The sequence below is a fragment of the Topomyia yanbarensis genome, chromosome 2, assembly GCF_030247195.1.
Source record: "Topomyia yanbarensis strain Yona2022 chromosome 2, ASM3024719v1, whole genome shotgun sequence".
Taxonomy (NCBI): Eukaryota; Metazoa; Arthropoda; class Insecta; order Diptera; family Culicidae; genus Topomyia; species Topomyia yanbarensis.
Window position 1 is genome coordinate 316,644,117 of NC_080671.1, and position 15,826 is coordinate 316,659,942.

General features: G+C 38.4%; 2 protein-coding genes across 7 annotated transcripts in view; both read left to right on the plus strand.

Moving 5' to 3' along the window:
* Positions 1-3,144, plus strand: part of LOC131683673 (histone-lysine N-methyltransferase, H3 lysine-79 specific) — a 46,733-nt gene extending 43,589 nt beyond the window's left edge. For 4 of the 6 annotated variants that reach the window (XR_009304546.1, XR_009304547.1, XR_009304548.1 and 1 more), the window contains exon 8: positions 1,977-2,116. Coding sequence is in view for 2 of the 6 variants with exons in the window: in XM_058965855.1 (XP_058821838.1) it covers positions 1,977-2,824 (848 nt within the window). In the remaining 4 variants the exon portion in view is untranslated. Of the gene's footprint in view, positions 1-1,976 lie in introns of all 6 variants that reach the window. The other 2 variants (XM_058965855.1, XM_058965856.1) reach the window with 1 other exon arrangement.
* A 4,711-nt stretch (positions 3,145-7,855) lies between these two features.
* LOC131680544 (uncharacterized) lies at positions 7,856-13,945 on the plus strand. Its single transcript, XM_058961260.1, has 2 exons — positions 7,856-7,891; positions 11,174-13,945. The coding sequence occupies exons 1-2, from the start codon at positions 7,856-7,858 to the stop codon at positions 13,943-13,945; spliced, it is 2,808 nt and encodes a 935-aa protein (XP_058817243.1).
* Positions 13,946-15,826: the final 1,881 nt, after the last annotated feature.

The following is a 15,826-nucleotide window of genomic DNA, read 5'->3' on the forward strand; positions in this document are numbered from 1 at the left end:
CAGAGGTCCTATGTACGTCAAGTCTCGTTGATGACATTATTGATTTGCCGAAGCGTAGTGTTGCTGTAGATGTCCAGAATACAACTGGCATTGTTGATAAGCGCAGATTTTTCGCATTGTTGATAAGCGCAGATTAATCGATATTACCACCTGGTACCACGTCAAGCCAGGAATTGAAATCGCCCAGTATAAGAGTATCATCAACCAGAGCGATCTGAGTGATGAAGGAAACAAAAAAAAATGGAACATCGATCACGAATTCTATCCGGTGGGAAATACACGACGCACTGGAACAGATTGCGATCGGCAAGCTTCATTGATAGCCACACTTGCTCGTAGTCCCCCAACGGTCATCGTTGATTACTCGAGCTTTTATACCATGGCGAACGGCGATAAGCACACCACCACCTGATGTATGGCTGTTGAGGGCGTTGTAGTCACAGCGAAAGACATCGCATGTTAAACCAAACACCTGGTGAGTTAAGTCACGTCTCGGTCCAGGCGATGACGTCATAACAACAGCCCACGGTCGCAAAAAAGTAGTTGTCCGTTGATGAATTTAAGCCACTAACATTTTGGTAGTAAACCTCGATGTTGTTGCAGGACGGATCAGGGTCAGCACAAAGCGAAGCCACGTTGCCGTTTTGAGCACGTTGGAAGGTCCTTTCGTATTAGTTTATATTTAAAAGCGGTTCTTTCCCAAATCCCACAAACAATGGGATGGGGAATTCGAGATAACTCGAGTCAACTACGTCGCGCCTCAGAAAACAACAATCGACGTCGGCGAACGAAACGGTTGACATCTGGTCACAAGATGTTGGAGCGAAAGGCAAATTACTGAAAGCGAAAAATACATCAGCGCTTGAAGTGTTCGGAGCAGTACTTGCCATTTGTTTCGTAATATTTAGATCATATTCGTCCAACTTTATAAAAGGTTCTTTTTTCCAAGCAATTGGTGAATTTGTTGGTCTCTTTTCCTTTTTCGGCAATGGTGTTACTATCTACATAGATGCGATCGACTGAATCACTAAGACGAATTTACCGGAAATTGAGAGTGTGGTGCGCTCAGCACACAACACGATTTTTGGATGGTCAAATATAACTATGTTCATTTTCACCCCGTTCCTACGGTTACCGTAATTATTTGAAGCTGTTGCTCAGAGCAGAGTTTACTAACATTCTTCACTACGTTGTCTCAAATACATTATACATGCACATATAATACACTGAGGCGCGTTACTGAATTTACAACATTATGTATCAAATATTCTAACTTCAGAAAAAAGTCTATACATATTTCTTTATAAATTAATTGCATGGTATTTAAAAATTATTTAAACAGCAACAGTACAATTAAGAGTTTTAAATTGATAACTGTATTTAGAGTTTAAAACTGATATTGTATTTAGGTAATGGGATATTTCACCGTAAAATGTTCTATTTGACAAATATTCAAATTTTCAGCCTCTAGTATATTTTAGGATGTTAAATTTCTAATTAGTAGTCAATTACTAAAACTTGCATGCATTCGTTTGTTGTACTTTCTTTTTTCAATAGACAAATGTCGGTTATGTCGTGAAATTTGGTTATGGTAGTCGTGTTACTGTTTTTTCCGTAAATTATGTCGTGCAACCCTATTTTTAGGTAATAAGAGTAATAAATTATTTTTGATTTGCTATGGTCGGTGTCGGAGCAACCACTCGCTGTACATATAAAGCCCAGTTCCATTTATTGACATGGTGGAAGTAACGTTTCGGTAACAATTTGGTAGCGCGAATAATAGTTTAATCTGAACAAGTATATCCGATTTGCAGAACATAACTTCATCGCATTGTTATCATTCATAATGAGGCACATGATCACTCTCCATTGACATTTCATCGAACTCTCCTCCGACTAATGCTGCAAATAATAATATCATCGAATGGCTATTTTCTTTCTCTCTTTCCCTTTATTCGACTGCACTTTTCAAACAGATGACGTGGGTGATGACGAATCCAGCTGGCATGATCGTGTGAGTTCCGGGTTCGACCGCTTGGTGGCATTCGCTTCAACTGAACTAGACAAAACTAGACGCTCTAACGAGGATGCTCCACCGTCCTCCACCAGCTGTACTACCTCGCCGGATTCCGGCATCAACCAGAGTGACCACAGTCGTGCTTTCCTTTCATCGTCGTCATCATCTTCGCAATTGGACGTTCCACCAAGTAGTGCTAGCGCTGGTAGCGGCAGTAGTACAGGCAGTGGTATGTTAAAACATATTGTGCCAATAATCAAATCGTCTCCAGCGGAACCGGTAGAGAGCCCACCACTATCCGACGTGGGACTACCACGTACACCAAGTCCCTCATCAAGTCCTCCATTGATATATCAGTCGTCAGTCCCAGCTCCTGTTTCAGCACACAATCTGATGCACAGCGGAAACAACTTGAAAATTCCCCTCAAATACCAACGCCAGTCTAAAGTGCCGTCAGAGAAGCATTATAAGAAGAAATTCCGCGAACGCAACTGGGAAGAATACGAAGAAAGTCTTGGAGGGCGACTTAGTTCCACTGGTAGTGCGGAGCCGCTCGATCAGGATTATATTGACGGATTTGGAGCCCCATCGGGAGCAAGTGTTACGGGTAATGCTTCAGTTGGGCTTACAAGCGGAGTACAGATGGACAGTACACAGACCACCAACTCGGACAACCTTCACCATCATCATAAGCACAAGTCGGCCAAGTTTCGACCAAAGGGTAAAGACTGGAACTGGGATGATGAACATTCGAACGCATCTTCATCCAGCTCGCATCGACACCGGTCTGGCAATACTCCGACTTAAAAAGTTATGCTTGAATCGCCAACGCAGCTGTTATAGGCCGGTCCCCTTTTTGTTTTTTTACATACTCGACGAAAAATGGCTGAGCTAATTCGTTGTATCTTCATAGCCGTTTTAGAGCGGTACAGTGTTGCCTCCTCATCATGTTCATCGTGTGCAACACATTTGCTCAATATTCTTAACTTAGGAATCCTAAAGTGACAAATTCAAATATTAATCATGCCAGTCGTAAATGTTTGAATTTTATTTGAAAGACTGAATTAAAACTAAAGTAATCTATATATTTCAATATATATTTAACCGTATTTTGAAAACGTCGATAACCTTTTTCACTTATCCTTTAGTTAAAATACTTTTGATGTCGTTGATTCCGGTTCCAGTAAATCACGACATCAGTTTGTTGACTGTGAACGAAAGTAGACGATTCGAAAAAAAAAAATCGTTGGGATATGAAAAGTACATCAAGTACTTTCGTGAGCAGTCAACAAACATTCTGGAAGTGTGGTGTTCGATAACCAATCGTTGTTCCTTATGTCGATATTTTACCCAATATTGGGTTCTACATCTAACTGCCATCAGTTCAGATTGAATAGATTCAATTGTTTCAATTTTATCCCCACTTAGTTCACACATACGCGGTGGGCAGCTGTCGAATAAATTACTAGCAATTCAATCGGTTTGGCCCTATAGGGTGACCATAACCTCTCTAGAACGTACAAAAAACACTAAATATACGAGATAACATAAATTTCTTCTGTTAATATCAACCGTATAGAAATGTACAAAGAATATTAGCCATTGTACTAACGATAGTAGTATCCGTTGCCATTCACGTAACAATCATAATGGAACGTATTGGTGAGTTGGCAAGGCAGTAATGATATTAACATTACATAATTATTAATAGTTTGAAATGATAGAGCGCGTTGCTGGCCGACGGGTCGCATTACGCATATTTCGCCTTCCGCAGGCAATAGAGCAACATTATTTCATAGCAGGGAATATGAAGAATATGTCGAAACACCTCAAATAACTACATATATTTCTATGAAATCTTGGCCGGAAAAGTAAAACAATATTGCGAATAGTAACATTTTAATGGTTTAAAAAACGTTTGCTTCCACATCATGGTTTTGTCCAAAAATATTTCCATCCTGCATTGCAAACTGTCTGTTGTAATAGCCGCGACGTTATTTTATATGTAAGTAGTCAATCCTTCGTTTACGGCTTTGGATTAACGGTCGGTCGAAGACGATGGTAGACTAGAAACAGTAAATGGATTAGAAATGCATATTACATAAACATTTAAATTAATCATGCTACTCATTGAATATAAGCAAGCGCTTAAATACGCTACCAGCAAGTTATCGAAAAATTGGAACAAAATTTAAAATACCTTGCATTATTATTTGTTTGGCTCAGTTCTACGTCAGACTTTCTACGCACTTATAGATATAAGAAAAAATGAACTTACCGTGAAGGCAACCCAGAGAATCTCTCTCATAGATACTGCTGGATTGCAAAAGACTTGCGAAGCAGAAGTTGAACAGTGTAGTAAAACAAGAGAATAATCATCAGCTACCTTGATACATAAGACCCCACATTGGAATTACAATAAAAATTAAGATTTTAAACTACATTCTTATCAGGTGCGTGTAAAAAATTCAACAGAAAACATTGCTTGGTTATCTATTCATGTATAAACGACATTGGCGTAAAAATGTAATTTATTGTGTAAAATAGTTCCACTTATTTATAAACCAATGCGATTTCTCATTTGTTAGGTTTATTACATTAAATTTTAAATTATATTGTTTTGAAAGCATAGTTCTGTAATACGTTAAATGAATTCACAATGATCAATCGTTTTTATAATTTATACCTTAAAAGCAAAAGCAACGCAAAAATCGCATGCAAACAAAATAAAGATAGTAGAAATACAGACATAGGAATACAACTTAAGTAGTCCCATTTTATGATCGAAGCGGAGACATCTACTGTACTATTACTAAATTAAAAAGGCAAAAATATTAAAAGAAAATAAAATACATAATATCACAAAATGTTTATGCAAAATAGGAAGCGATAATTTCAAAATATACAGTGTCGTTAATATGTTTTTATGGGGGTGTACCCCATATGGCATAATGGACGTTTGGCATAACGGCTTTGGCATAAAGACGTTTGGCATGATGGACATTTGGCATAATGCTTATTGAGAGGTAGGGACATTTGGCATAATGGACGTTTGGCATAATGGACATTTGGCATAATACCTATTGGGGGTTAAGGGACATTTGGCACAACGGACGTTTGGCATAATGGACATTTGGCATAATACTTATTGGGGAGTGAATCCAAAATTATCATAATCAACTTTCGTCATATATATATATATATATATATATATATATATATATATATATATATATATATATATATATATATATATATATATATATATATATATATATATATATATATATATATATATATATATATATATATATATATATATATATATATATATATATATATATATATATATATATATATATATATATATATATATATATATATATATATATATATATATATATATATATATATATATATATATATATATATATATATATATATATATATATATATATATATATATATATATATATATATATATATATGTATATATATATATATATATATATATATGTATATATATATATATATATATATATATATATATATATATATATATATATATATATATATATATATATATATATATATATATATATATATATATATATATATATATATATATATATATATATATATATATATATATATATATATATATATATGTTTTATTTTTTACTTTTGTTACCAACAGAAAATATTTTTTTTCATATTATATGAATCACGCAATCTGTAAGTAGTTAGATGGATCGCAAAGAAAAAAATGATTAGAGATAGGCACATTTGAACATATTTTTAATAGGTTAAAAGGGTCCCTTGGATTACGTGATGTAAATTTTGCAAGTGAAATTTCCGTAATTCGATAGTTTGAATAATGAGTAACATGTAAACTGTAGATTATACAGTACTACAGTAGAATACAGAAGTATAATTGCGTTCTTTGTAAAGAAGTGCGAATCACTATACTTTTCATATACTATTTATTAATTAATATGCACAGAATAGTATACAGATTGCGCGCACGAAGGGTTCCTCCACGCGCTTCGCACGCGCTGACGTGTAGAAACTCTTACAGCCAAACCCGTGTGTTAGCGAAGAGTGTGGTGGTATGCTTCGCGCGCGCAGGGTTCGATTGAAAAATTCATAACGCCGAAAATACTCAAATGTTCTTTCCAAAATGTTAATTGCGTTAAGAAAAATGTTTTAAGAGAAAAAAAAGTAAAGTCATCCAACTTTTCAATATTTTACATTAAATAAGCAGCATGATTATTTTTAATAAACTTCATTCGAAAACTGAGAAAAGCACACATTTCATGTTTTCAACAATGTTTAATGTTTTCTTCAGTTATTGCAGTATTGGCGATTAAATAAAACTATTTAAAAAAATTAAAGCAAATTACTACTATTTGAAACAAAAAAATACGTGTCAAATATTTTAGACAGCCAAATCGAAAAAAATGGTAAAAAAATTGGGGTTGTAAATTTTATGTGGAATGCTCCATATATAATGTAAAGTAGTATGCATCACAATTCTGTGCATAATAGTAATTATGTATTATATGAAAAGCATAGCGATGCAGCCTTCTTTACAAATAACACAATTATACATCTGTATTCTGCCGTACATGTTACTCTTTATTCAAGTTATCAAAAAACGGAAGTCTTATTTGCTGAATTTACACCACGTAATCCAAAGGACCCTTTAACCCATTAAGAATAATGTGTGTAAATGTGCCTATATTTAGTCATTTTTTGCGATGATCCATCTAAATACTTATAGATTGCGTAATTTATTTTTTTGAGTTGATTCCAAATTACGAAATAAAACATCGTATATATGACAAAAGTTGATTATGATAATTTTGGATTCACTCCCCAATAAGTATTACGCCATTTTATGCCAAATGTCCATTATGCCAAATGTCCCTTTACCCCCCCAATAGGTATTATGCCAAATGTCCATTATGCCAAATGTCCCTACCTCTCAATAAGCATTATGCCAAATTTCCATTATGCCAAACGTTTTTATACCAAACGCGTTATGCCAAACGTCCATTATGCCATATGGGGTACATCCGCCTTGGACTGACGCGCTCTCATTGCCCAACCAAACGCTGCAAAATGAAAAAGAAAGGTTTGCAAAAATTTGTCTAAAATTCGTTGAGAAATAGCTGTAACATTAAATTGGGAACTTGTCAAGTTTCCCTGGGGCATTAAGAATCGTCTTAGGTGATCAAAGTTACTTTGATTGGGGTTATTAATGATCCAGACCATGATGTTACCTGTTTAGATGTGAATTTGCTGAGTGACCGCGCTCTTCAACCCATAACTCCGAAATCGGAAGTCTGATTAACTTAAAATTCAATAGCAGCTTATGGGAGCGTTATACCCTTCATTTGAAGTAAGTGCAAATGAGCTCAGCCATCTCTGAGAAACTTGTGAATTTAACTGACACACACATACAATATACATCCACACAGCCTCTTACCGATCTCGACGAACTGAACCAAACTGTAAAGGAGTCGGCCGTCCGGGCCTCGTTTCCAGAGTTGATTTATGCAGTGGTTGCATAGCGTTTGATTATATGAGAAAGGCACAAAATTGGGATGAGATTGACGTTTTTCAGAGCGATGACATAACCTTTCTATGTAAGACGGGCAAAAATGTCAAAAAATTAAATTTTTATCGAACATCGAGCATGCGTCAAATCTTGACGTTTCAGGCATTCTAAAGACATCAAAATGAATTTTAATTTTTAGTTCCAATAAGTTTATCGTTTTGATATCATGGTAGTATAACTTTATTAGAAAAAAATGAGGGTTTACTAAGATAGAGATGAAACAGCACAGTTGTAGTAAAAAGTATTCGCGGGTAAGGACTAATACTGCTAGTATTTACCGTATCAATTCATAAGTCGATTGACCCACTTCAGACCTAGGAGACAAAAAGGAGGTTCGAAAAGTACAGAAGCGGATTTAATGCCAAGTTTGCCATTATGACGTAGATTACAAGGCGATGGTTGGATGATTTTGCAAAGAATTAGACAGACTAGATGACACGACATTACACGCTCTCTGGAACAATGTGTATATGTGTATGTATGAATGTAAGTACGTATGTATGAATGTATGCCTGTATGTATAAATGTGTAGAGAAGCAATGTATCCCTGAGCAACATGGAAGGACAGGCTCTGAGCTGCCAAAACGCTCATGGGTAGCCGGGTGCGCGGTCATAGGTGTGACCATAAAACACTGCACACACTGACAAGCAGGGTCTAAAATGCTCATATCTCTTCAATGAACGATGAAACCCACTGAATTCAGCTTCGCCTGCCTCCTTCGTCACTAAATACATACAAAGCAAAACAATACCGACAAAGTCGGCTTCTTCTACGAAAACGAGTAGCAGAAGTAGCTACTTTTGTTTTCCTATGCCATCATGAAAATTCAATCTCGTTTTATTTTTAACTCAGCAATTTTGATTCTCATTTTAATTTTCATTAACCCTTCGCGACGCGATTTTTTTTGCATTGTTAATACTGTTATTTTTAGCTTTATATAATTTTTCGAGGGCACTGATTCTGATTCTGACGTCGAAAATGTAAAATTCAAAATGGTGGATCCAATATGGCGACTTCAAAATGGGGGATCCAATATGCTTGGCTAAATTTCACGTTTTTTATATTGGTCTAAAACGTCTACAAGGGGGCCAATTTCGTAAAAAACGGTTGCCATTTTGTAGGCGCCATTCTGACATCAGAATCGTAATCAGTGACCTCAAAACTCGCAAATTTAGTTTTATGCTCATTGTACCAAAGGGCCCTATTCTCACAGTCATTTCCTTCTACTCACTAGGTGACGTGACTGTGAGAATAGGGCCCAAAATTCGCAAATTTCGTAAAAAAATGGCTGCCTTTGTGTAGCCGCCATTTTGAATTTTCAAATTCTGTAATCAGAAGCGTAATCAGCGACCTCAAAAACCACATTATTTTTTTTTGCTTGTTGAGAAGTTGTCCCTGTCTCTCACAATCTTTTATAGACCAACATAATAATAAACTCAATTTTTTTCATATTTTGATAATTTTTTTTCGAAAAAACTGACCTACGAAAAACTCTGCAAAAAATCTATTATTTAGTTCAATGTTTGAGATACTTGCAAAAAAAAATTAGTTCTCTAGGACTTTTAGTTCAGACACAGCCGAATTTACTGTAAAAAAACGAGATTTTCAAGTTTTAATTGTTTATAACTAATAGGTAATTAACAAATTCACATAATTTTTTGTGCTAGTTGTACTTCTTACATCCCTAAGAATTGATTAAAAGATATAATTCGTATTTATATGTCAACGCTAACTAGAAATCCAATGAAAACTTAGGAGAAGTAGGTGGGACGTATGCGTCCTACTGCGTCGCAAAGGGTTAAATGAAATTATAACAATGCGCATCATAGAACTGCAAGCAGAACGCCGCAAACACGGGAAAATAAGCTCACCAGTAGCGCTTTAGTCTTCCAATATCGCCACTGCCTCGTAAATCCACGAAATCGATCAACGACAAGTAAATATCGTCAAAAGTGTATTTCCGTTTGCCCAGCACAATGTTCAATATCGAAGGGACTAATGTCGCTCTCAATATCGAAGCCAAAACGAGGGTGTAGAGGAAATAATGAAATTGAATTTACACGTATGATTTGTCCTAATCCGTTGTCTCATATTCGTTTTCGAAAATTTCGTGGTTTAGAAAGTAGCGTCGCTCTCTCGTCATTTTTGTCTGATTTTGGTAAATGAAAAAGAAAGTGCAACGGTGAGACGGTAGGTGTACAGTTAATGCCAGTGATGTACCGCAGCGTTTTTTTTTTCTATTTTAGGGAAAAAAAAACCCAAGGTTTTTTCCGGTTGAAACGGTTTTCCCGGTTGAAACGGTGGGAAGACTTGACCAAAAAAATAACGATCACAGAAAAACTTATAACTTTTCAAAAATTAAATTAAAAATTCTGCAAAAAAACATTAAGACGCAAAATAACTTTGCACATTATATCTCAATGACTTTTGAGGGGTTGAAGGATTTTTTAGAGATTTATGCAGTTTCAGCTGAAAACCTAGTCGTCTCCCCATGTTCCCCTACTAATGCCAAACAACGGTTATGCTAAATTACTGTTTTCCTTAACATAAAAATATTTGTACCAAGAGACTTTTAGTAGTAGCACGGCTCAAAATAATGCCGAACTACCTGAAGTTTCGCACAGTCTTTAATTATGTGTTTCCCTGTAATTGAAAAATGGCAAATAACCTCCAGTGTGATCACTTTTCAAAATTATGCTAAATGTTCGTTATGCCAAATGACCTTCAGTGTGATCAATTCTCAAAAATATGCCAAATGACCTGCAGTGTGATCAATTCGATCATGAATCGACCAAAGGGCCGTAGTCGCAATGATATCGAATCGAGAAAAATAGCTTTGAAAATTCGGTTCAGAAAATTAAATCGTATTTTAACAGTGTTTGCATACTGCGCCTTCAAATGTATTGAAACACTGATCGCGCAAACTAATTAATATCGAATCGCCCCTCGGCAGCGATATAGAGTAAAAGAGAGAGAGAGCAATCAGTTATACGCTTTGAACTATACGCACGCAATCTTTAATTTAATCCGCGAAAACTATCCATGTGCCAATTCAAGAGCTATCGAATAAAACATTTTGGTCCTTCGAGCCGGATGTAATCCGACGAGATGGTAGATGTGCGGAACATAGTGATGGTTTTCTCGCGGCATATGGTGAAACGTAATTGATTCGATTTTGCACCAAGTGCAAAAAGTACGCCATCTTGGCAACGACGCGACGCGTAATGCGGAAGCGAATCCTTTGAATCGTGTTCGGTGCACGATTAATCTTGAAACGACATGAACAATCAGCGAATTACCTTTGCAAATAAACCATAAACATTAATTCCATGTGTGAAAACGAAGAAACTCCAAAAGTGTTACGAATCATAACCCCTAAAATCTACTGGACGCGTTGACTGGAGCGGGAACAAGTCTTGCCCCTGAGAGCACGGTAGCGTTCCAAAAAGCGGCGCAGAAAAAGCGAGAAAACGACAAGAAAATGGCGCAGAGAATGTAAAATGTCGTCGATCGGCGTGATTTGATATTGCAGAAACTTCTGAGAATTCGGGAAGGAGTAAAGGACGACGATGTGAATGTGCACTGGTTAAAACTGCAGTTGGAAACGATCCGCCGGTGCAACGAAGATTCGGAGAAAATTTATCTGGAGATCTGCAATATTACACCACGGGAACAACGGGATGAGCATACGGCAGAATATTACCGCTGTGAAGAGCTGTTCAACTCGCTGTATATCACGATCCAGACGAAATTGGATGAATGGAAGAATGCTGAAGCGAATCAAGCGCTGCTCAGTGTAAACGCAGCTCCATTCCACCCTCAACCTCCGATGGCTGTGAACTCATCCGCACCACACTTGCAGGTGCCACTGCCAACATTTGATGGAAATCTCGAGAACTGGTATGCCTTCAAATGCATGTTCCAGACGACTATGCGAAGATATCCTAATGAATCACCCGCGATTAAACTGTATCATCTCAAAAACTCTCTCATCGGCAACGCAGCAGGTAAAATCGACCAGGATGGGATCAATAATAACAATTACGATGCTGCTTGGAAAATGTTAGAAGATACATACGAAGATGAGCGACTCATAATTGATACACACATTGATGCGCTACTGAGCCTGCCAAAGATGACGGGTGAATCAGGTGAAGAATTACGGAAGTTAATCGATACATGTTCCAAGCACGTCGACGCACTCAACAACCGAGATTTACCTGTTGACGGTTTGGCTGAGATGATTCTTGTCAATTTAGTTGCTAAACGATTGGACAAGGATACAAGGAAACTGTGGGAATCACAATTGCCAAAGGAGGAACTACCATCGTTTTCGTTGATGCTTAATTTTCTACGCGAAAGAAGCCGTATTCTACAAAAAGTGAAGGGTTATTCAGAACAACAGCCAATCACTGGAACAGCAAAACAACGAGGCAAATTGGAGCAAAAGAACATGACAGCTAAAAACTTCGTGCAAACGTCTAAGGAATCATGTTTTAGTTGCAATGGTAAGCACTCTATCTACAAATGCAATGTATTTAAGGCCCTCGGAGTGAACGAGCGTTATGGCAAGGTAAAACAAGCAGGCCTCTGCTTTAATTGCCTACGTCGTGGTCATCGAACTGTCGACTGTAAATCGGTGCAATCCTTTAAGGCATGTGGAAGAAAGCACCACAGTCTACTTCACGAAGAAAAGATTCCCAGATCGAAGAAACCTGAGATTCCGCTTCCGGAACAATTAGCATCGGAATGTAAGGATACGACTGAAAGTTCTGCCCAAGAACCACGTTCGGTAAACTGTGCTCAAGCAACAATCACGAAAAGACAAGTGCTACTGTCGACCGCCGAGATTCTTGTATGTGGATCCGGAAACACCAGCTGGCCTTGTAGAGCTCTTTTAGATTCAGGATCGGATTCGAATATCATTACCGAAGTATTTGCGAGAAAGCTGAACATTCCAATGACAAGCATCAATCTTCCGATCAGCGGGCTGAACAACGCAGAAACAATAGTTAAACACAAAATTAATACAAAGATTCGATCACGCGTTAACTCTTTTGACGCCCTTTTGGAATTTCTTGTGGTGTCGAAGATAACGACTAGCTTACCAATTGTTGAACTTAACATTCAGACTTGGTCCATTCCTGCTGGTATTGATTTAGCTGATCCATCGTTTAATGTACCTGATGAGATCCAGATGATTATTGGAGCCGAACTATTCTTCGATCTGATTAAAGAGGGCCGGATGCGGCTCGGTAATGCTATACCAACATTGATAGATACACATTTCGGATGGATTGTTAGCGGAACGGTACCGACTAATATTCAAAAGCGATCACAAACTTGTCAGCTCAACTTGTGTAACGAGGAACTCAATCGCACATTGACGAAGTTCTGGGAGCTGGAAACATGCCGGGAGGCACCTGCTCGAACAGCAACTGAACAAGCAGTTGAAGATTACTTCAAGCGTACTGTTATTCGAAGCGACAACGGTCGGTATATTGTCAGATTACCTTTCAATAACATGAAGAGTCAGCTTGGCGACTCTCTAGCAACGGCGCAACGTCGGTTTGATAAATTATTGCGAACATTCATCGACGACGAGAAACGAAGCCGCTACACGGGGTTTATGACGGAGTACTTGGCCCTTGGCCACATGGTGGAAGTCGAAGACCGTCCAGTCGATGGTTATTTTCTTCCTCATCACGCTGTCTATAAGGAATCGAGCAGCACTACTAAAATCAGGGTAGTTTTCGACGCTTCAGCAAAAACCAGCACTGGAATTTCGTTGAACGATGCTCTGGAGGTAGGCCCGACGGTTCAAAGCGACCTAATCTCAATCATTCTGCGATTTCGTAGCCATCAAGTGGTGCTTACAGCAGATATACCGAAAATGCACCGTCAGGTTCAAATTCACGATGACGATCGAAAGTATCAGCGTATTGTGCGGCTCAACTCCGAACGCAACGCTGCAATTTTCGAGCTAACAACTGTAACATACGGTTGTTCCAGTGCACCGTATCTGGCCACGCGTGTGCTGCTTCAGTTAGCAACCGACGAGGGACACGAACTTCCGCTTGCATCAAGAGTCATCGAGCAAGATAGCTACATCGACGATTTTCTCACCGGAGGCAAAACACCGGCAGACGTGATCGCAATTTACGAACAACTAACGGAAATGTTGAAACGAGGCTGCTTTGGAATGCACAAGTTCTGCTCGAACAGTGACATCGTTCGCAGACATATTCCAACTTCAGGAAGCGCAGATGAACTTCGAGAATGCGGATATAAACAATACAATTAAAACGCTGGGTTTGATTTGGAATCCAACGGATGACTATTTTACATTTCATGTCAACACGCTTGAATCTGCGGATGGTGTGCGGCTCACAAAGCGAAATGTGCTGTCTGACATTGGTCGCTTATTTGATCCGCTAGGATTCCTGGGACCGATCATCACAATGGCAAAGATACAAATGCAAGACCTCTGGCGGCTTGGTTTAGCATGGGACGAAGCTTTACCAGCCGAACAGGAGAAAAACTGGACATCATTCCGAGAGCAATTACCGTTGGTGAACCTGATGAAAAAGAGCCGTTGTGTAATTGCAAATAATACAAATTTAATCGAACTTCATGGATACTCAGATGCTTCCAAGGTAGCTTACGGTGCAGTACTGTACACCCGATGTGTATCATTCGACGGAACTGTTAGTGTCCACCTTGTCTGCAGCAAATCGCGCGTCGCTCCGTTGAAACCTACAACTATCCCACGACTGGAGTTGTGTGGTGCTTTACTTTTAGCTCAGCTCGTTAGCAAAACTGTGGCGGCGATGAAAATTTCGTTCAATCGGGTGACACTTTGGTGTGATTCACAAGTAGTATTGACTAATCCATGTGAAGTTGTGTTAATGCGAGATTGAGGTTAAATCGGGGTGATTTTTTGTCGAATGAGGTTAAATCAGATGGCGAATTGAAAACATCGTGTTATATGTATGTTGTCTATACACATTGCAACTGTGTTGGTGTCCTAGACGTCAAATAAGTCAATTGGGGTGGCTGAAAAAATCACCGCTTGCTATGAATCAGTTTGTTTCGAATCGGGTTGCAGCTATTATCGAATTGGTGCCAGAATATCGGTGGCGATACATTCCATCAGAATTAAATCCTGCAGACGTAATATCGCGTGGTGCGATTCCGGAGGATTTATTACGACTTGAATTGTGGTGGGCAGGGTCGCCAACACTATGGGAAAAAACAGATACACTCGTAGATGACATGAGAGACATCGACGATTGTAACATGCCCGAACTAAAACCAGCGACGGTGTGTGCTGCTGTCCAGCGGGAGCCACCAATCAACTTGATTCGACTAAGTAACTTTCGACGCTTACAGCGAGCTTGGGCATACGTATTGAGATTTATTAGGAATGCTCGTACAAAGATTCGAGATGTGTCTCCTCTCAATGCTGAGGAAATGACTACATCACTTCATACAATTGTTAGGCTAGTTCAGCGGGAATCATTCGGCAGTCTTTTCAAATTACTATCCAGTGGCTCCAGCAAACGCCACGACCATAGTGGATTGGCACCTATTCTCGACGCAAATGGATTGATTAGAGTAGGAGGGCGGCTTAAAAATTCGTCGATCCCTTACGAAGGCAGGCACCAGCTTCTATTACCGGAAAGGCATCACATTACCCTCATCCTTGTTCGACAATTACACGAGGATCATATGCACGTGGGGCAACGAGGGTTGCTGTCAATCGTCCGCGAACGCTTCTGGCCTGTGAAGGTGAAACAAATAATTAAACGAGTAATCAGAGGTTGTTTTGTTTGTGTTAGACAAAATCCACGATCTGTAACCCAATTCATGGGAAACTTGCCTGATCACCGCGTAACTCCATCGCCAGTTTTTTCAAATACTGGAGTTGATTATGCAGGGCCCTTTTTGCTTAAGGAGGCTGGTAGGAAAACAGTAACTTACAAGGCCTACATTGCAATATTTGTTTGCATGGCAACAAAGGCCATGCACATCGAAGTAGTTTCGAATTTAACCACCGCAAACTTTGTAGCTGCACTGCAACGCTTTATAAGCAGACGTGGTATTGTTACCCACATGTATTCAGACAATGGGACAACCTTTGTGGGTGCAAATCATGAACTTGCAGCTCTGCGGAAACTTTTTG